The 19,007-nt window shown below is 38.0% G+C and overlaps 1 protein-coding gene across 6 annotated transcripts in view; it reads left to right on the top strand.

Moving 5' to 3' along the window:
* UBE2U (ubiquitin conjugating enzyme E2 U) overlaps positions 1-19,007 on the top strand; it is a 206,790-nt gene that overhangs the window by 33,662 nt on the left and 154,121 nt on the right. For all 6 annotated transcript variants that reach the window (XM_049879486.1, XM_049879485.1, XM_049879482.1 and 3 more), the window contains one exon: positions 8,317-8,398. In XM_049879486.1, the coding sequence (XP_049735443.1) occupies positions 8,317-8,398 (82 nt within the window). The remainder of the gene's footprint in view (positions 1-8,316; positions 8,399-19,007) is intronic.

The raw sequence follows: 19,007 nt of genomic DNA on the forward strand, positions 1-19,007 counted from the left end.
CCTAGAAACAAGCCTTCACTGCAGGAGAAAACCTTTTTCATTCTAAGCCCAGTTATCCTCTAAGCCAGGGAAAGTAGCAAGAAAGCATATGAGCCTAGCTAAAACAAACAAACAAAAGTCAATTCCGACTGATAGCAACCCTAAAGGACTGAGTAGAACTGCCCCATAGGGTTCCCAAGGAGTGCCTGGTGAATTTGAACTGCCAATCTTTTGGTTAGCAGCCATATATCTTAGCCACTATGCTGCCAGGATTTCCATGAACCTAGCTAGAGCGGCTCAATTTTATCTAAGAGGAGAAAAACATGTGTTATCATCATACCAACACCCATTGCTATCGAGTCATTCTAATTAATGCTGACCCCATGTGTTAGAGAGTAGAACTGCTCCTTAGGGTTTTCTTGGCTGTAATCTTTGTGGAAGCAGTTCCTCAGGGCTTTGTTCCACGGAGCTAGTGGGTAGGTTCGAGCACAAATCGCTTGTGCCACTCTGGGGAGACGTTTTACCATCAAACATTAGGAACTAAAAAGACAAAATGAGACATCTGGATAATTTCCTGGTCCTATTTAATCAGATCTTCAGAGTACGATTTCATTATGTGGATTGAAGTGGGCTCCCCAGTCCACACGTGCCTACTGAAATGTGACTTTGCCTCAGCCATCTGCTAAAATGGTGCATTCTAAAGTTACCAGTGACTTCCTAATTCCCAGATTTTAGTCCCTATCTGACTTGAACTTTCATCAGTTACACCTTTCTTAACTTAGAAGACACCTTATGCCCATGGTTCCTCTCCTACTGTCCTGAGCGCTTCTTTGCCATTTTCCTTAGCAATTCCTTCTTCATTTCATCCTCTCTATGCACTATCTCTGGAGGACCTTATCCACGGCCATGGTTTTCATTATCCTACATTCCAGTGATCCTTTAAGCCACATCTCTAGCCAGACCTCTCTTCTGAATTCCACACTCATGTTTACAACTGTGCATTGGACGTCTCAGCAACACATGTTACAGACATCTCATACTTAAGATGCCCCAAAGTGAATTCATGATCTTCCCCCTGAAAACTGCCCTTGCTCCTTTATTACCTCTCTTGGTTAGTGGTAGATTACCATTCTTGGAGTGACTTGCCCAAGCCAGAATCATAGAAGTGACCCTACACTTCTTTATCTCCCTTATTAAATCTTGTCGAATTTATCTGCTGCATCTCCGTGAATGCTTCTCCCCCACGCCATTCCTGTGGCCATGGTCTTCATCTGAGGCTCCTTTGTATCTCATCACATCATTGGGACAGTCTCCTAGTTGGTTCCAAGAAAACAAAATATCAGACAAAAAATAGTATCTAGTTTTATTAAGGCACAAATCAAGGCAAAAAGTGGTAGGAACTTAACAAGTATGTACAGACGTATACAGGAGCCCTGGCAGCACAGTGGTTAAGAGCTCAGCTGCTAACTGAAAGGTCAGTGGTTTGAATCTATCAGTCCTTCCTCAGGAGAAAGATGTGGCAGCTTGCTTCCATAAAGATTACAGCCTTGAAAATCCTATGAGGCAGTTCTGTTGTTGTTAGATGCCGTCGAGTTGGTTCCAACTCTTAGCGACCCTATGCACAACAGAACGAAACACTTCCCTGTCCTGCGCCATCCTTACAATCGTTGGTATGCTTGAGCTCATTGTTGCAGCCACTGTGTCAATCCACCTCGTTGAGGGTCTTCCTCTTTTCTGCTGACCCTGTACTCTGCCAAGCATGATGTCCTTCTCCAGGGACTGATTCCTCCTGACAACATGTTCAAAGTACATAAGACGTGGTCTCTCCATCCTTGCCTCTAAGGAGCATTCTGGTCGCACTTCTTCCAAGACAGATTTGTTCATTCTTTTGGCAGTCCATGGTATATTCAATATTCTTCACCAACACCACAATTCAAAGGCGTCAATTCTTCTTTGGCCTTCCTTATTCATTGTCCAGCTTTCATACCCGTATGATGTGATTGAAAATACCATGGCTTGGGTCAGGTGCACCTTAGTCCTCAGGGTGACATCTTTGCTCTTCAACACTTCCAAGAGGTCCTTTGAAGCAGATTTGCCCAATGCAATGTGTCATTTGATTTCTTGACTGCTGCTTCCATGGCTGTTGATTGTGGATCCAAGTAAAATGAAATCCTTGACAACTTCAATCTTTTCTCTGTTTATCATGATGTTGCTCATTGGTCCAGTTGTGAGCATTTTTGTTTTCTTTACCCATACTGAAGGCTGTGGTCTTTGATCTTCATTAGTAAGTGCTTCAAGTCCTCTTCACTTTCAGCAAGCAAGGTTGTGTCATCTGCATAACACAGGTTGTTAATGAGTCTTCCTCCAATCCTGATGCCCCGTTCTTCTTCATATAGTCCAGCTTCTCGGATTATTTGCTCAGCATACAGATTAAATAGGTATGGTGAGAGAATACAATCCTGACACACATCTTTTTTGACTTTAAACCAATCAGTATCCCCTTGTTCTGTCTGAACAACTGCCTCTTGATCTATGTAAAGGTTCCTCATGAGCACAATTAAGTGTTCTGGAATTCCCATTCTTCGCAGTGTTATCCATAGTTTGTTATGATCCACACAGTCGAATGCCTTTGCATAGTCAATAAAACACAGGTAAAAATCCTTCTGGTATGCTCTGCTTTCAGCCAGGATCCATCTGACATCAGCAATGATATCCCTGGTTCCACATCCTCTTCTGAAACCTGCCTGAATTTCTGGCAGTTCCCTGTCGATATACTGCTGTAGCCATTTTTGAATGATCTTCAGCAGAATTTTGCTTGCGTGTGTTATTAATGATATTGTTCTATAATTTCCACATTCGGTTGGATCACCTTTCTTGGGAATAGGCATAAATATGGATCTCTTCCAGTCAGTTGGCCAGGAAACTGTCTTCCATATTTCTTGGCATAGACGAGTGAGCACCTCCAGTGCTGCATCTGTTTGTTGAAACATCTCAATTGATATTCCATCTAATCCTGGAGCCTTGTTTTTTGCCAGTGCCTTCAGAGCAGCTTGGACTTCTTCCTTCAGTACCATTGGTTCCTGATCATATGCCACCTCTTGAAATGGTTGAATACCAATTACTTCTTTTTGGTATAATGACTCTGTGTATTCCTTCCATCTTCTTTTGATGCTTCCTGCGTCGTTTAATATTTTCCCCATAGAATCCTTCACTATTGCAACTCGAGGTTTGAATTTTTTCTTCAGTTCTTTCAGCTTGAGAAACTCCGAGTGTGTTCTTCCCTTTTGGTTTTCCATCTCCAGCTCTTTGCACATGTCATTATAATACTTTACTTTGTCTTCTCGAGAGGCCCTTTGAAATCTTCTGTTCAGTTCTTTTACTTCATCAATTCTTCCTTTTGCTTTAGCTGCTCAACCCTCAAGAGCAAGTTTCAGAGTCTCCTCTGACATCCATCTTGGTCTTTTCTTTTTTTCCTGTCTTTTCAATGACCTCTTGCTTTCTTCATGGATGATGTCCTTGATGTCATTCCACAACTCATCTGGTCTGCGGTCACTAGTGTTCAATGCGTCAAATCTATTTTTGAAATTGGTCTCTAAATTCAGGCGGGATATACTCAAGGTCATATTTTGGCTCTCGTGGACTTACTCTGATTTTCTTCAGTTTCAGCTTGAACTGGCATATGAGCAATTGGTGGTCTGTTCCACAGTTGGCCCCTGGCCTTGTTCTGACTGATGATATTGAGCTTTCCCATCATCTCTTTCCACAGATGTAGTCAATTTGATTTTTGTGTGTTCCATCTAGCGAGTCCATGTGTACAGTCACCGTTTATGTAGGTGAAAGAAGGTATTTGAAATGAAGAAGTCATTGGTCTTGCAAAATTCTATCATTCAATTTCCGGCATTGTTTCTATTGCCAAGGCCATATTTTCCAACTACTGATCCTTCTTCTTTGTTTCCAACTTTCTCATTCCAATCGCCAGTAATTATCAATGCATCTTAATTGCATGTTCGATCAATTTCAGACTGCAGCAGCTGATAAAAATCTTCCATTTCTTCATCTTTGGCCCTAGCAGTTGATGCGTAAATTTGAATAATAGTCGTATTAACTGGTGTTCCTTGTAGGCATATGGATATTATCCTATCACTGACAGCATTGTACTTCAGGATAGATCTTGAAACGTTCTTTTTGACGATGAATGCAACACCATTCCTCTTCGAGTTGTCATTCCCAGCATAGTAGACTATATGATTGTCTGATTCAAAATGGCCAATTGCAGTCCATTTCAGCTCACTAATGCCTAGGATATCGATGTTTATGGGTTCCATTTCATTTTTGACGCTTTCCAATTTTCATAGATTCATACTTTGTACATTCCAGGTTTCGATTATTGATGGATGTTTGCAGCTGTTTCTTCTCATGTTGACTCATGCCACATCAGCAAATGAAGGTCCCAAAAGCTTTAACCCCATCCACGTTATTAAGGTTGACTCTACTTTGAGGAGGCAGCTCTTCCCCAGTCATCTTTTGAGTGCCTTTCAACCTGGGGGGCTCACTTTCCAGCACTATATCAGACAATGTTCTGCTGCTATTCATAAGGTTTTCACTGGCTAATGCTTTTCAGAAGTAGACTGCTGGGTCCTTCTTCCTAGTCTTTCTTAGTCTGGAAGCTTAGCTGAAACCTGTGCTCCTTGGGTGACCCTGCTGGTATCTGAATACTGGTGGCATAGCTTCCAGCATCACAGCAACACACAAGCGCCCACAGTATGACAAACTGACAGATATGTAGGGGGAAGCAGTTCTACTGTGTCCTATATGGTAGCTTTGAGTTACAATCAACTGGATGGCAATGAATTTATATATATATAGAGAGAGAGAGACATAAAGCATATTTTTACTTGAGATCAATAACTTCTAAGAAATCACATGTTCTTAACCAAAAAAAAAAACCCACTGCTGTCGAGTCAATTCCGACTCAGAGCGACCCTATAGGGCAGAGTAGAACTGCCCCATAGAGTTTCCAAGGAGCGCCTGCTGGATTCAAACTGCTGACCTTTTGGTTAGCAACCTTAGCACTTAACCACTATGGCACCAGGTTTTCCCACATGTTCTTACAAGGCGTTAATTGTTTATTTTGCAATCACCCATTGCCTTCTCCCTTACTCATACATTAGCGGTTAGGAAAAGTTGTTTAAGCTCTTTAACACCTCTATTGATATAAAAAAAATTTTTTTTTGATACCAGGATATATGAGTGTTTGCTTCATTCCAAAGATGTGTAACTGGGTGCTGCTGTGAATTCAGTACACATGTCTTGAGCACCTACTATGCAGAGCTCAAATGAGTTCCAAGAGGTGATGACCCTTAATGCACATGGTGCTGAAAGACATTAGCACACTCTAGGGAGAAACTCAGTGTCAAAATACTCCAACCAAAAAACAAACAGATAGTTATAGGATGGTACTTAAAAAATAACAATAATAAAAGCATATACCAAAGCATAAAGCAAGTTGGGAAGGAATGTCTTACAGTAAAGAACAATTAAGTTCTTCCTCAGTTCCTTCCTCAAAAGAGTTCGACCCCAAAATATTTAATTTTGTGTTGTTTCTACATCACTCACTAGCCTAGTTTATAGTTCATCCCTCCCTTTGAAGGCGGTAGCTGGTAATGGTTATCTCTAGCCCAGAAGGATTTCTGAGACTTTGATTCTAGCACTTGGTGCCAGATTTCACAATCACCCTGCCTCTTCTTCCCTGAGGGAATTGTTATAAGAATGTTTTAAGAGTTTTCTTCCAATAATAACCAGCACTTAATTTAAAAAAATTAAATGTAAACCCTACATGTGCTGTTGGCCATTTTGTCTTTGGATAGTTCAGCTGGATGAGATCCAGTGCTATCTTTTTTAACAACCTAATTTCCTGGCAATAATAAAGATGAAGCCTTTGGATTATAGAATGTTTCTTCAAAAACTCAGAAATAAGAGAAACCTCTAATAACTTCATTTTCTACAGTTATATTCTTATCACTGAAAATATTATTAAACTCTTGCACATATTTTAAAGAGCTCTATCTTTTATGAGTAGCTATATTTTGATTTTTGGTATGAACTCTTGTCCGTATCTTTGTGCCTACAAATCTATACATAGCCGTTGGTGCTATAATAATAGTAAGTTTATTCTGGTACAATGCAATTTACAGAATGTGCTCACATATACTTTTAAACCTTCCCAATCTATCATCCTTTTATTCATTTATTCAACCAACACTTATTAAGTACCTAATACATGTCATGAATGGAGCCCTGGCGGTGCAGTGGTTAAGAGTTTGGCTGCCAACCAAAAAAGGTCAGCTGTTTGAATCTACCAGTAGCTTCTTGGAAACCCTATGGAGCAATTCTACTCTGTCCTATAGGGTCACTAAGAGTCAGAATCAACTTGATGGCAACAGGTTTGGTTTTGGTTTGGTTTATATTCATAAATACTGGTGTATCAGCTTTATGAGCTAGGTATTATTATTATTTTACAGATAAGAAAACCAAGACCAAGAAAAGTTAAGTAATTTATCCAGTTTCACACATGTGAGAGAGCATATCATGTACTGGTAAATTCTGGAGTCAGACTGACTGAGTTGAATCCTGGCTCTGCTATTTACTAGCTGTATGACCTTGGATTTATTTCTCAATCTCTCGTCATCTAGTGTCCTCATCTGTCAAATGAGGATAAGCACAGTACATACCTCACAAGGCTGAAGCATTTACAACAGTGCTTGGTACATAGCTTGTGTTCAACAAACGTGGCTACTATGAATTAGTAGTTCAGGTAGGCACTGGCTGCAGAACTTGAACTCTGATCCTCTGACTCCATATTTGTTGCTCTTAGCATCACACTACACTGCCTCCACAATATGAAATGAAATTATCTCTCTATAGCATGAGGTTCAAATTCAAACTCTGAAGTATATGCAGCATATTTTTAGTAATTATTAATTCATAATGGATGTAATCATAGGCAATCATCTGGGAAAATATACTGATGATCCATGATTCTCTGTCCATCACTATAGAATAAAAGGTTTGGCAGAGAACAAACCAATACATATGGTTGTGGGCAACAGCGCCTTAATGACAGAATATGATCCCCATAAGGAAATGTTTATGTTTGAGGAAAATAATTCCTTCAGACCAGTGTACTCTGTAATACTGAGGAGAGGCTTCCTGTTGTTTGTTTGCTGTCATCAAGACAGACCAAACAGCCTGAAGCATCATGGGGATGCTTGCTTTTACCCTAGGAGACTTTCATTCTTTGAGTCTTTAAGCCAGCAACGAGGGCAAGTGCCTCCAAAATGCCTTTGGAGGCAAAAGGCTGTACCATCTAATTCTAATGCAACGGTTCTCAATCTTGGCTGCTCCTTAGAACCACCTGAGGAGCTTGCAATAGTTCCAGCGTGAAGGGCACACCCCAGGCCAATTACATCAGAATATCTGGGGCTGGGACCAGGCAGCAGTAGTTTTTAAAGCTCCCCAGGTGATTACAATATGCAGCCAAGGTTTAGAACCACTGCTTTAGTGGGAAGAGCGTGATGTCAGAAATTACAAACTCCGTAGTCCGGTACTCGTTTTGCCATATGCAGTTACGTAAATTTAGGCTAGTCACTTAACTCTTTGCATTTCAATTTACATTCTGCCTTGCTTTAAGTCATTCTATGGTTAGGATGAGATAGTATATGAGAAAATAAAACATGATAAGGCAAGTTGGGACTATTACATTTCTTTGGATGCTACAGTCCCAGTAGTGGAAAAAAAAAAAATTTTTTTTTTCTTTTCAGATAAATCTATGCAGCGTTGGATAAAAAGTGTGTCAGGACAAAAACTGCGTGGAGGCAGTGCCCAGTAATTCTCAGAACAGGGGAAGAAGGACTATACTATGGAGGCAATAGAGGATACTTTTCTATTAGAGATTACAAAACTGACACAAAGTCAAGACATGTTTTTTATTGTTAGTTGTCTTAGGGTCAGCTCCAACTCATGGCAACCTCATGTATAACAGAAAAAAAAAAATAACACTGCTTAGTCCTGTGCCTTCTTCGTATGTTTGAGTCTGTTAATATATAAATAAATGTCATCATGAGAAAATTTCCAAGTCACAATCTACCTATTTTAAATAATATTCAGTATTACAAAGTTCTGATATCAGAAAGATGTTTGGGAAGTGAGCAGTGGTAATACGATTTGACCTACATAGTGTATGTTATTGCCACATATTAAGAAGTGAATTATTTTCAACTTTGAACTTTTATTAACAAATGTACGCATAGCTCATCTTTTTTAATACTCTGATTTCAGTGCTTCAAGATCCAGATTTCATAGGAAGGTATTATCAATGGAAGAAAACTGATCTAAAGCAGGCTAAAGAATGGAGATTAAAGTAAGTAACTTGAAGTGTCTAGAATCCTATTAACTTGAAGTGTCTATTATTCCATTTCTTCTAACTGAACTGTAAGAGAAAAGAAAATCCTTTGGAAATAGTATTTTATCCTCTTTTCTAAGCATAGGAACAAGAGTAAGAAACATTTCTCCCTTTCATATGAACCCAGGTGGGAAATATCTTTGCTACCTATTGGCTGCCAGGGATGGAGATATAGGACATGAGCCACCGTGAAAGAATTCCACAATACTCTTCTCATTAGTTCTCTTGCTCCTACCCTCATTATCCTTGTCAACATGTACCTTGGAAATAAAAAAACAAACAATTTGCATATCGCCAACTCATTTTTTATCCTTCTTATAGCTCCAAATAGTTTTTCCTCTTCCACACACTTCTCAGTAAGGAATCAAAAATATTAAACCTAATGAGGAAGTATTTAGTAAAATACAAAAGTCAATCATTACGATATCTTTCGAAATCACTGACTCTTAGACTAGATTAAAGAAGAAATCTTAATCTCCTCTTCCATCTCCTGACTACTGATGGTGTCTTTTCTGCTTTGTCACGCTAGAGTGAAGATTCTCTCTCATTTCTGTGGTACTACTTTGAAGCAGTCATTTATTCTGGTGTGCTTTTTTGGAAGTACCGTATCTTTACACAAATAACGCGTGTCTTCTATGTTTGTTCGCCAACCATGCCCTCCTGCTGAGAGATATTTTCACAAGCACCACTATGCCATTTTTTTTACATGTTGCTGTAAAAAAAATTAGCATATCACTCTTTTGAAAATACTTCATGGGGGGTGGTGCACTTGGCAAATAAACATAGAAGGAATCCATTATTTGCAAAAAATACAGTAGTCAATGAATTGCTGTTGTTGTTAGTTGCCATCTAGCCAATTCCAACTCATGGGAACCCCATGTATGCAGAATAGAGCTGCTCCATAGGATTTTCAAGGCTGTGATCTTTCAGAAGCAGGTCATTAGGCCTGTCTTCTGAGGCACCTCTGGGTGGGTTTGAACTGCCAACCTTTTGGCTAGTAGTCAAGCACTTGCCCATTTGCAGCACGCAAGGACTCCTAGTCAATGAAGGCACTACCTTAAATCTAGGGGAATTAAAGATCCTATTTTTATTTATCTGTTTTTTTTTTTTTTTTTTTTAGCTCTTCAACACACTATTAGCAATGTGAACCCTTTACTAGGTAGAAATATAGATTAATAAAAAATAATGCACTGGATTTTGAATTTGGAATTCCTGAGTGGTACGAACAGTTAATGTACTTTGCTGATAACCAAAAGGTTAGAGGTTCGAGTCCACTCAAAAGTGCCTTAGAAAAAAACCCTGGTTATCTAAAAAAAAAAAATTTTTTTTTTTTTTTTTTAATCTACTTCCTAAAAATCAGCCACTGAAAATCCTCTGGAGCACACACAGTCCTACTCCGACACATTTGGGGTCACCGTGAGTCAGAATCGACTCCACAGCAACTTTTTTTTCTTTTAATTTGTGTATAAAATCAAGATTCTTAAAATATACTTCCTACCTTTAAACAAACATCATAGTTCATATTGTTTTGTTCAACTGGACTCTCTTTTTTCAATTTATTTCTGCAACGACTTTCCTTCAAGCCAATGTAGGGAAACGCTTTTGCATCAGATACTTTTCTGCCTTCAGAATAAATTATAGGCAGTAGAAAAGTTTTTATTAAGCAGAATTTGAAGGAGTACAAGTATGGTTTTTTTGACGGCACGTTTCAGGTTTCTTTTAGAGTTGGAGAAACCTACTTTGAATCTAAGGTTAATTTTGCTTTGACATGACTTCCTTTTTTATTTCCTTTAAAAGAACTGCTTTGTTTTATGTGTGTGATCATTGATTCATTATGTATTGCCAGCATCCCACAGAAACCCAAAATTTAGAAAAAGTAGAACCATGTCATTTTCAACTTATCCATTTACTTCTACATACGGCTGAAATAATTGTGAACTGTTTGAGTGCTAGGACATTTTTCCAAATACGTTATTTTGAAGTTATAGGTCAAATTATCATGTACATGGTGACCCTGTCAGAATAAAACTCTCACACCTTATGCCATCTGGTGGTTGATGAGAATATATTTAGATCATATGATATTTGCTTCTTTTAAATTTTGGAGTTCTCAGTCAAAAAACAGTTTGTAGTAACCTAAGTAAATAGACTTTTAAAAAGATGTATTTATCTGCATTTTATTGGAGCACAAATATTTGAGTATGCAAATCAGCACAGGTATAATAAAAGGCTCGAGAATGGTGAAATTCAACTTCTTTTCATATCATTATTAGAAATCTTACATTCATCAGAATACTGAGGTATTATAAAGTGGGCAGTTCAGAAAGACTCAAGTAGAAAATGTTTGGGGATCTATACAAGTGAGTAACTGATCTGTATGTGCATAAGTCAATAACAAAAAGATGTATGGAAGGCTCTCCCCCAGGTGGAAACCCTGGCGGTAGAGTGGTTAAGAGTTTGGCTGCTAACCAAAAGGTTGGCAGTTCAAATTCACCAGGCGCTCCTTGGAAACCCTGTGGGGCAGTTCTACTCTGTCCTATAGGGTCGCTATGGGTCAGAATCAACTCTATGTTTCTGTGCATGTAATATCATTGCACATCTTTCTGTTTTCGAATATTTGAAAATGCTTTCCATACACTGAAATTTCCTATTTATAAAACAAAAACAAAAAAACAGAAGAGGCAAATTGAGAACCTTTCTTCTGCTAGAAAAAGAGACCTACCTCTCCAGCTTCCTATTTCTTTTCCTACTGTTCTCCCCTCCCCTCATCTATCAATACCCAATTCTCAAGCAATGCTAATTTGTTTTTTCTCACCATTCTTTGGGGACATAAGATCTCTTCGCCATTTTGTGCCTTCTGCCTAAAATATCTTTCTCAGCAGGGTCTTTGCTGGTGGTCTAGAGTTAGGATTTGGCCTGAGTTAGAAGAAAGGATGTGGAGTGTTTAAACCCAAGGGTGCTGGAGCCAGGCTGCCTGGATTTGAATCCTGGCTCTGCCAGTTGCCAGCTCGGTGACCTTAGGCAAGTTATCTGACTTCTTTTTGCTTCAGTTCTTTATCTGTTAAATGGGAGTAAAAATTTTATCTACCTCCTAAGGAGACTGTAGGAAAACCTGGTGGCATAGCAGTTAACTATGACTGCTAACCAAAAGGTTGGCAGTTCGAATCCACCAGGCCCTCCTTGGAAACCCTATGGGGCAGTTCTACCCTGTCCTATAGGGTTGCTATGAGTCAGAATCGACTCGGCGGCAATGGGTTTGTTTTGGTTTTAACGAGATTGTAAGGACTAAGTAAATTAATATGTGTGAAGTGCTTCAAACAGTATCTGGCACAGAATAAGTACTCATAAAAAAAAAAAAACTTATAAAGGTTAGATATTATTCACGCTTTCCCTACTGTGGCCCCAGTTTAACTCCCAGATGGAAAAGTCTTTTTTTGGAGGCAGCATGGGGAAAGAGCATGGGTTTTAAAGTCAGGCAGATCTTGGAGAAATTCCTACACGATCTGAGTTTGTTTCCTTATCCTTTAAATGGAGATAATATTATGTACATTGCAAAGTTGTTGTGAAGCTTGAATGAGATCATATATAAAATAATCGTACAGTGCTGGCAAATGGAGGTTCAGTAAATATTAATTCCTGAGGAGTCAGGAGACAAAAGCCCATGCCCCCCGGCTTTTCAGAGAAAAATAGTCTCTGTAAAAAGATGTAAACAGTGTAAAATTTTCTCCGGTTAAGAAATAAACAACACCTATCATGCTCGTGGAGCCCTGGTGGCACAGTGGTAATTGTTAGGCTGCTAACCAAAAGGTCGGCAGTTCAAATCCACCAGCCGCTCCGTGGAAACCCTTTGGGCCAATTCTCTGTCCTGTAGGGTCGCTGTGAGTTGGAATTGACTTTACGGCAACAGGTTTGGTTTGGTTATCACGCTCATAAGTTTGGCTGTTCGAAACTACCAATGGCTCCGAGAGAAAAAGATGCCTCAGTCTGCTTCTGTAGAGATTTAGAACCTTGGAATCCCTATGGGGTTGCTATGAGTCGTAATCGACTCAACAGCAGTGTTTTCTTTTATTTATTTAAAACCATGCTCACATTTATTTTAGTCCTGTTATGTCTATGATACTTTTCCCTTCTCCACTCTCCCTTCATCATCGCTGGCCAAGTGTTTCACAGGATGGCATGATCCAGCCCAAATGTTGGCTTTGTGAAACTGTCCCTGACACACAGGTATTCTGAGTTACTTCATCCTCTCCTTCCATAGCACTACGTTCAGATCTCTTTTCAGCATGCATGGTGTGGAGGTCTATATTCATGGAGAGTTACCCCGGCAGGGACATGATCGTAACTTCATGTTCTCTGTGTTTAACATGATGCCTGGGAAACAGCAGGGACTCAGTAAATGTGTGTTGAATGATGCATACTTGTTTCCCCATTTAAGATAAATATTAAATGTGAAGGCAGTTAATTTTAGAAAAAAATAAAATTTAGGCACTCATTTCTATTAAGGTCCATTCTAATACCGGGATTATGATTCTATTTGGGGAGTTTTTTTTTAAGGGTATAGTCACAGATCAGTGATTGAAAACAGAGCATATAAATGATTGCCATACATATTTTATGCAAATGATGAAGAGTTTTACACATGTCTTCAGTTAGTATTAATAGAAACCCATTGTCATAAGCAACTCATAAATATTCATTAATTGATATTTCGTTTGGTGTTCATTTCTAAGGCCTTTTTTTCTTTCCTATGGCTGTCCCTGTCTTTTGGCCATTCACACAAATGCTTTGTTTCTACCAAGACATGGGAAAGACTATGAATCTAGAATCTAATTAGTAGTTTGTGTTTATTTTCTCCAAAGAAAGAGTGAAAGATATATTAGAAAGCAGTGAAGCTGTTTTTTTTTTTTTTTAATGCTCTTGCTTGTGTACATATGAAACTATTTTTTATGTCATACTCTAAAGCTAATGATTATTTACACGGCAATGGAAAAATCTATGCCAGTAGTCTAACCTTTGGCAGCCAGCAAGTTATTTAAATAAAAGTTATGAATTCTGGAGTTTTGTATTCTATATAGCTTTAAAATGAAACAAACCAAGCCTGTTGCCATTGAGTCCAATGCAGAGTGCCTCTATAGGACAGAGTGGAAGCCTCGTGGATTCAAACTGCTGACCTTTTGGTTAGCAGCCATAGCACTTAACCACTATGGCACTAGGGTTTCCAAGGAATATTGCCGAGGGGAACAGGAACTAATGTGAGTAAGCACCTACTGTGTGCCAAAATTCCTCCTTCATTTCCTAATGTAATGCTCAATACCCCACAGAGTTAACAGTTGTGCCTCTAAGGGGTGAAAACCAACCTTAACATCCATCAGCATCCCTCAGGCCACAACAAACCAACTACATTTGAAGCTAAACCACTTTGCTTGCTATGCAGATATGGCTTCAAGATAAGGTCTGTAGCCTCTCTTTTCACCTGGATTGAAATCTTAAGACCTTCCTCTAATAGAATTCTGAAACAGTGGGTATAGACATTACCCCCATTTCACAAATGAGAGAAACCAAGAGAGATTAACCAACCTGCCAAATGTTATGCATAAATGCAAATTGCATTTAGAAATTAAAACTAAATTATTTCCCCTTTGCCTACTAATATGTACTTACTAAAAGCTTAAATTTTCAAGTAAATGTCAAAGTATTACCTACTAAATCATAAGTACAAATCGAGTCTGCCTTTCCTGGAAAAGTTCCTTTTTTTTTTGAGGGGGAGGGGACCAACCTGAAATTCTAATATTAAACTGTTAGTTCCGTTCTCCTTCTATATTAAAAAATTAGCATATATGCTCTGCTAACATTATCAATTACAAATATAATACTTTCTTATATTTATAAAATACACTCTGGGTTCAGTTGTTCTGTTTTAAATTTAAGGAGTTAGTATATATTATTTCTAAGTTCCTTCAGTGTCTAATTTTGTGATTATGATTACATGTTTTAACTCAAAACTATATAAGTAACTTTCTTGTACCATATGTTCCAACTCAGAGTGACCTTATGTACAACAGGATGAAAAACTGCCCTGTCCTGTACCATCCTCATAATCGTTGTTATGCTTGAGCTCATTGTTGCAGCCACTGTGTCACTCTATCTCATTGAGGGTCTTCCTCTTTTTCGCTGATGCTGTCTTTACTAAGCACGATGCCCTTCTGCAGGGACTAGTCCCTCCTGATAACGCGTCCATTATGTGAGACAAAGTCTTACACATAACTAGTTTTTTTTTCCTTTTTTCAAGATATATGGAAAACATTCATGCTGAGTCTGTTAATTTAATGTATGTTTGCGCTATCCTTTCAGGGTTATTAAACACTGTTTTTATAAGCTTACATAATTATATGTTTAATGCAGTTTTCCTGGAGAAATTCTAGTCTTTTTATTCCCCAAAGTAAACCTTGAGTGCCATCTTGTGGTTAAAGGAGACTAAGCATTAGAATGGACATTGGAATTATCCTTTTTAAAATATAAAATCAAACACCAAACCAATTGCTGTCTGAGTTGATTCCAACTCATAGTAACCCTGTAGGACAGAGTAGAACTACCCATAGGAATTTGAACTGCCGAACTTTTGGTTAGCATCCAAGTTCTTAACCACTGTGCCACCAGGGCTCCTTTAAAATATATACTACATTATATATACCCATTGCTGCCGAGTCAATTCCAACTCATAGTGACCCTATAGGACAGAGTAGAACTGCCCCATAGAGTTTCCAAGGAGTGAGTGCCTGGTGGATTTGAACTGCTGACCTCTTGGTTAGCAGCCGTAGCTCTTAACTACTACGCCACCAGGGTTTCCACTTTAAAATACAGCCATGTGAAAAATAAACACAAAGGGAAACATCCTTTTTTAAAAATATCTGCCAAACAACTTAGTTTTAGAGAGAGGGAGCTCAGTACTTCAAGGAGTATTTAAATAGCTTTAACCCTTCTTACTTCAAGCTTATATCTGACATTGTGTAGCAATTTATAGTGCCGCCAAAATTATAGATGAATTTAATAATAAAAAAGCATTAGGGTTTTTGTTTTATTTTTAATTTAATGATGATGGTATTTTATAGTTATTTATTTTGCATTTCTTTAATTAGTGATGCTTAACATTTTTCCTTTTAAATTCATGTTGTCAGATAAAGGTAAATAATTGAATAAAAAAGGAAAAACAATATTTATATGCTTCTTTGAAGACAGGTTTATCAGTGGGGCAGAAAAGGTATAAATCAAGTCATTTTGCTTTCTAAAGTCATATTTGCCTTTAGAAAAACAAGATTATAGTTTTTTTGTTATTTTTAAATTCACACAAGGCTCATGCAGGGTTGGAAATAGTTTGTGTTCCAACTAGCTAGAGTGGCAAGACTTCATAATTCAAGGGACATTGGATAGAGACTTCAGAAAGGCCATATCTTAGGAGTGAGACTATTTATCCCTAAACTAAAGGGTGATCTGGGCCCACCATAACAAAGATTAAAAAACAAGCTTTGAAAACATCAAACTGATCCATAAGATACTAAATTGCATACCAAAATAAAGGGTAATCTTATTTAAGAAATACAACAAAATTGAGCATCCAACATGATAAAATTCAAGTGTTCACCATCTCATAAAAAATCATCAAACAACCAGGAACATATGATCCATGACTAGGAAAAAAAAAATCCATCAATAGAAACAGGCCCATACATTACAGAAATGATGGAATTAGTAAATATGGGCCTTAATGCAATTATTATAGTGTGGCTAATTGCCTCCATGAACAGCTGCCACGAGACCAGAAGAACTGGATGGTGCCTGGCTACCATTACTGAACATTTTTATCAAAGACTCCATAGAAGAATCGTGATCAAAAGGGGGGAAATGAGAATAGAATTTCAAATTCTCACGGACTAGAGATTTTCTGGAGCCATGGAGGGTAGATGAACCCCTGAAACTATTGCTCTGAGATAATCTTTGAAACTTGAACTAAAAATATCCCCTGAAGTCTTCTTAAAACTGAACAGTAGTTTAGCTTAACTACTCAAAAACGGTCTGCCTTAAGCATTAGATAGCTCTTTTAAGAACCATCTATATGGGGTCAAATTGACAACAGCAACTTGGAAGATTGGATGAGAACCTTACAGGGCAGTAAGTGTATATTAATGAAGGATGAACAACTCAGAAAAGGAGAGTAAGAATAGTTGCCCAATTCAAAGAATGTAATCAATGTCGCTAAATTGTACATGAGAAATTATTGAATTGGTGTGTGTTTTGCTGTGTGTATTCTCAACAACAATAAAATAAATAAAATCTAAAGAAAAAAGTTTTTGCTAGTTGCCATTGAGTTGGCTCTGACTCGTAGTGATCCTATGTACAATAGAATTAAATGCTGCCCAGTCCTGTGCCATCCTCATACTCGTTGTTATGCTTAGCCCATTGTTGCAGCTACTGTATCAATCCATCCCATTGAGGGTCTTCCTCTTTTTCACTGACCCTCTACTTTACCAAGCATGATGTCCTTCTGTAGGGACTGGTACCTCCTGTTAAAATGTCCAAAGTAAGTGAGACATAGTCTCACCATCCTTGCTTCTAAGGAGCATTCTGGCTGTACTTCCTCCAAGACAGGCTTGTTTGTTCTTTTGGCAGTGCACGGTATATTCCACATTTTTCGCTTACACCGTAATCAAAGGTGTTAATTCTTCTTCAGTCTTCCTTATTCATTGTCCAGCTTTTGCATGCATATGAGGCAAATGAAAATACCACGGCTTGGGTCAGGTGCACCTTTTTAATACTTTAAAGAGGTCTTTTGAAGCAGATATGCCCAATGCAATGAGTCATTTGAGTTCTTGACTGACTGCTGCTTCCATGGCAATTGATTGTGGATCCAAGAAAAATGAAATCCTTGACAACTTCAATCTTTTCTCTGTTTATCATGATGTTGCTTATTGGTTCAGCTATGAGGAATTTTGTTTTCTTTATGTTGAGGTGTAATCCACGCTGATCTTCATCAGTAAGTGCTTCAGGTCCAAAGACTTTTTTTTTTAATAAAAGCTATTTTTTATAAAGAAAAAAAAGCTAGCGTAAAAACCATATATAGAATACAAAGAAAAACATAAATATGATGGAGGGAAAAATGGAAAGTATACAAAAGGCCAGTGGAACTTCTAGAGATAAAAATATATCCAAAAAAATTTAAATGTACACTGTATGGGGACAACAGAAAATTAGACACTGTAGAAGAAATGACACATGACCTGGAAATGTGGCAATACAAACGACTGAAAATTATGCACAGAGGAAAAAAAAAGACTGAAAAGGGAAAAATATGAAAACTGCCTCAGTGAGCTGTGGGATAATATCAAGTGGTCTCGGATACAAGTAATTGGAGTTTCAGAAAAAAGTGACAGAAAAAACATTTGAAGAAATAATGATAGCTGAAAAATCTCAAATTTGATGAAAACTATAAACTCACAGATCAAGAAGCTCAATGAATGACAAGAAAAAGAAATATTAAAAACCACACTAAGGCATACCATTCAATTGAAGCAGCCCTGATGGTGCAGTGGTTAAAGCAATTGACTGCTAACTGAAAGGGCAGTGGGTCAAAACCAGCAGCAGTTGCACGGGAGAAAGACGTGGCAGTCTGCTTCTGTGAAGATTTGTAGCCTTGGAAGCCTTATAGGGTCACTATGAGTTAGAATCAACTCAATAGCAGTAGGTTTCAAGGCATACCAGAATCAAATTGTTGGAACTCAGTGATAAAGAGGAAAAAAATCTTAAAAGTAGCAAAGGGAAAAAGCAAACAAACAAACAAAAAAGCATTGCATGTAAATGATAGAAGATAAAGAAAACCGATAATTTCATGTCAGAAAACATGCAAGCCAGAAGATAATGAAATATCTTAAAAGTGAGTGGAAGAAAAAAAATTGTCAACCTAGAATTCTACACCCAGTGAAATTACCTCTCCAAAATGCAGGTAAAATAAGGGCCTTTTTAACAAATGGTGCTGGCATAACTGAATGTCCATCTGTAAAAAAAATGAAACAGGACCCATACCTCACGCCATACACAAAAAAACTAACTCAGAATGGATCAAAGACCTAAATATAAAATCTAAAACGATAATGACCATGGAAAAAAAAAAAGAAAGAGACAATGCTAGGGGCCCTAATACATGGCATAAATATAATATAAACTGTAACTAACAATGAACAAACACCAGGAAATAAACCTGATAACTGGGAACTCCTAAAAATTAAACACTTATGCTCATCAAAAGATTTCACAAAACAGTAAAAAGAGAACCTATAGACTGGGAAAATTTTTTGGCTATGACATATCCAACAAAGGCCTAATCTCTGAAATCTACAAAATACTTCAGCACCTCAACAACAAAAAGACAAATAATCCAATTAAAAAATGGACAAAGGATATGAATAGACACTTCACCAAAGAAGACATTCAGGTGGCTAACAGACACATGAGGAAATGCTCATGATCATTAGCCATTAGAGAAAAGCAAATCAAAACTACAATGAGATATAATCTT

The sequence above is a fragment of the Elephas maximus genome, chromosome 3 (assembly GCF_024166365.1).
Source record: "Elephas maximus indicus isolate mEleMax1 chromosome 3, mEleMax1 primary haplotype, whole genome shotgun sequence".
Lineage (NCBI taxonomy): Eukaryota > Metazoa > Chordata > Mammalia > Proboscidea > Elephantidae > Elephas > Elephas maximus.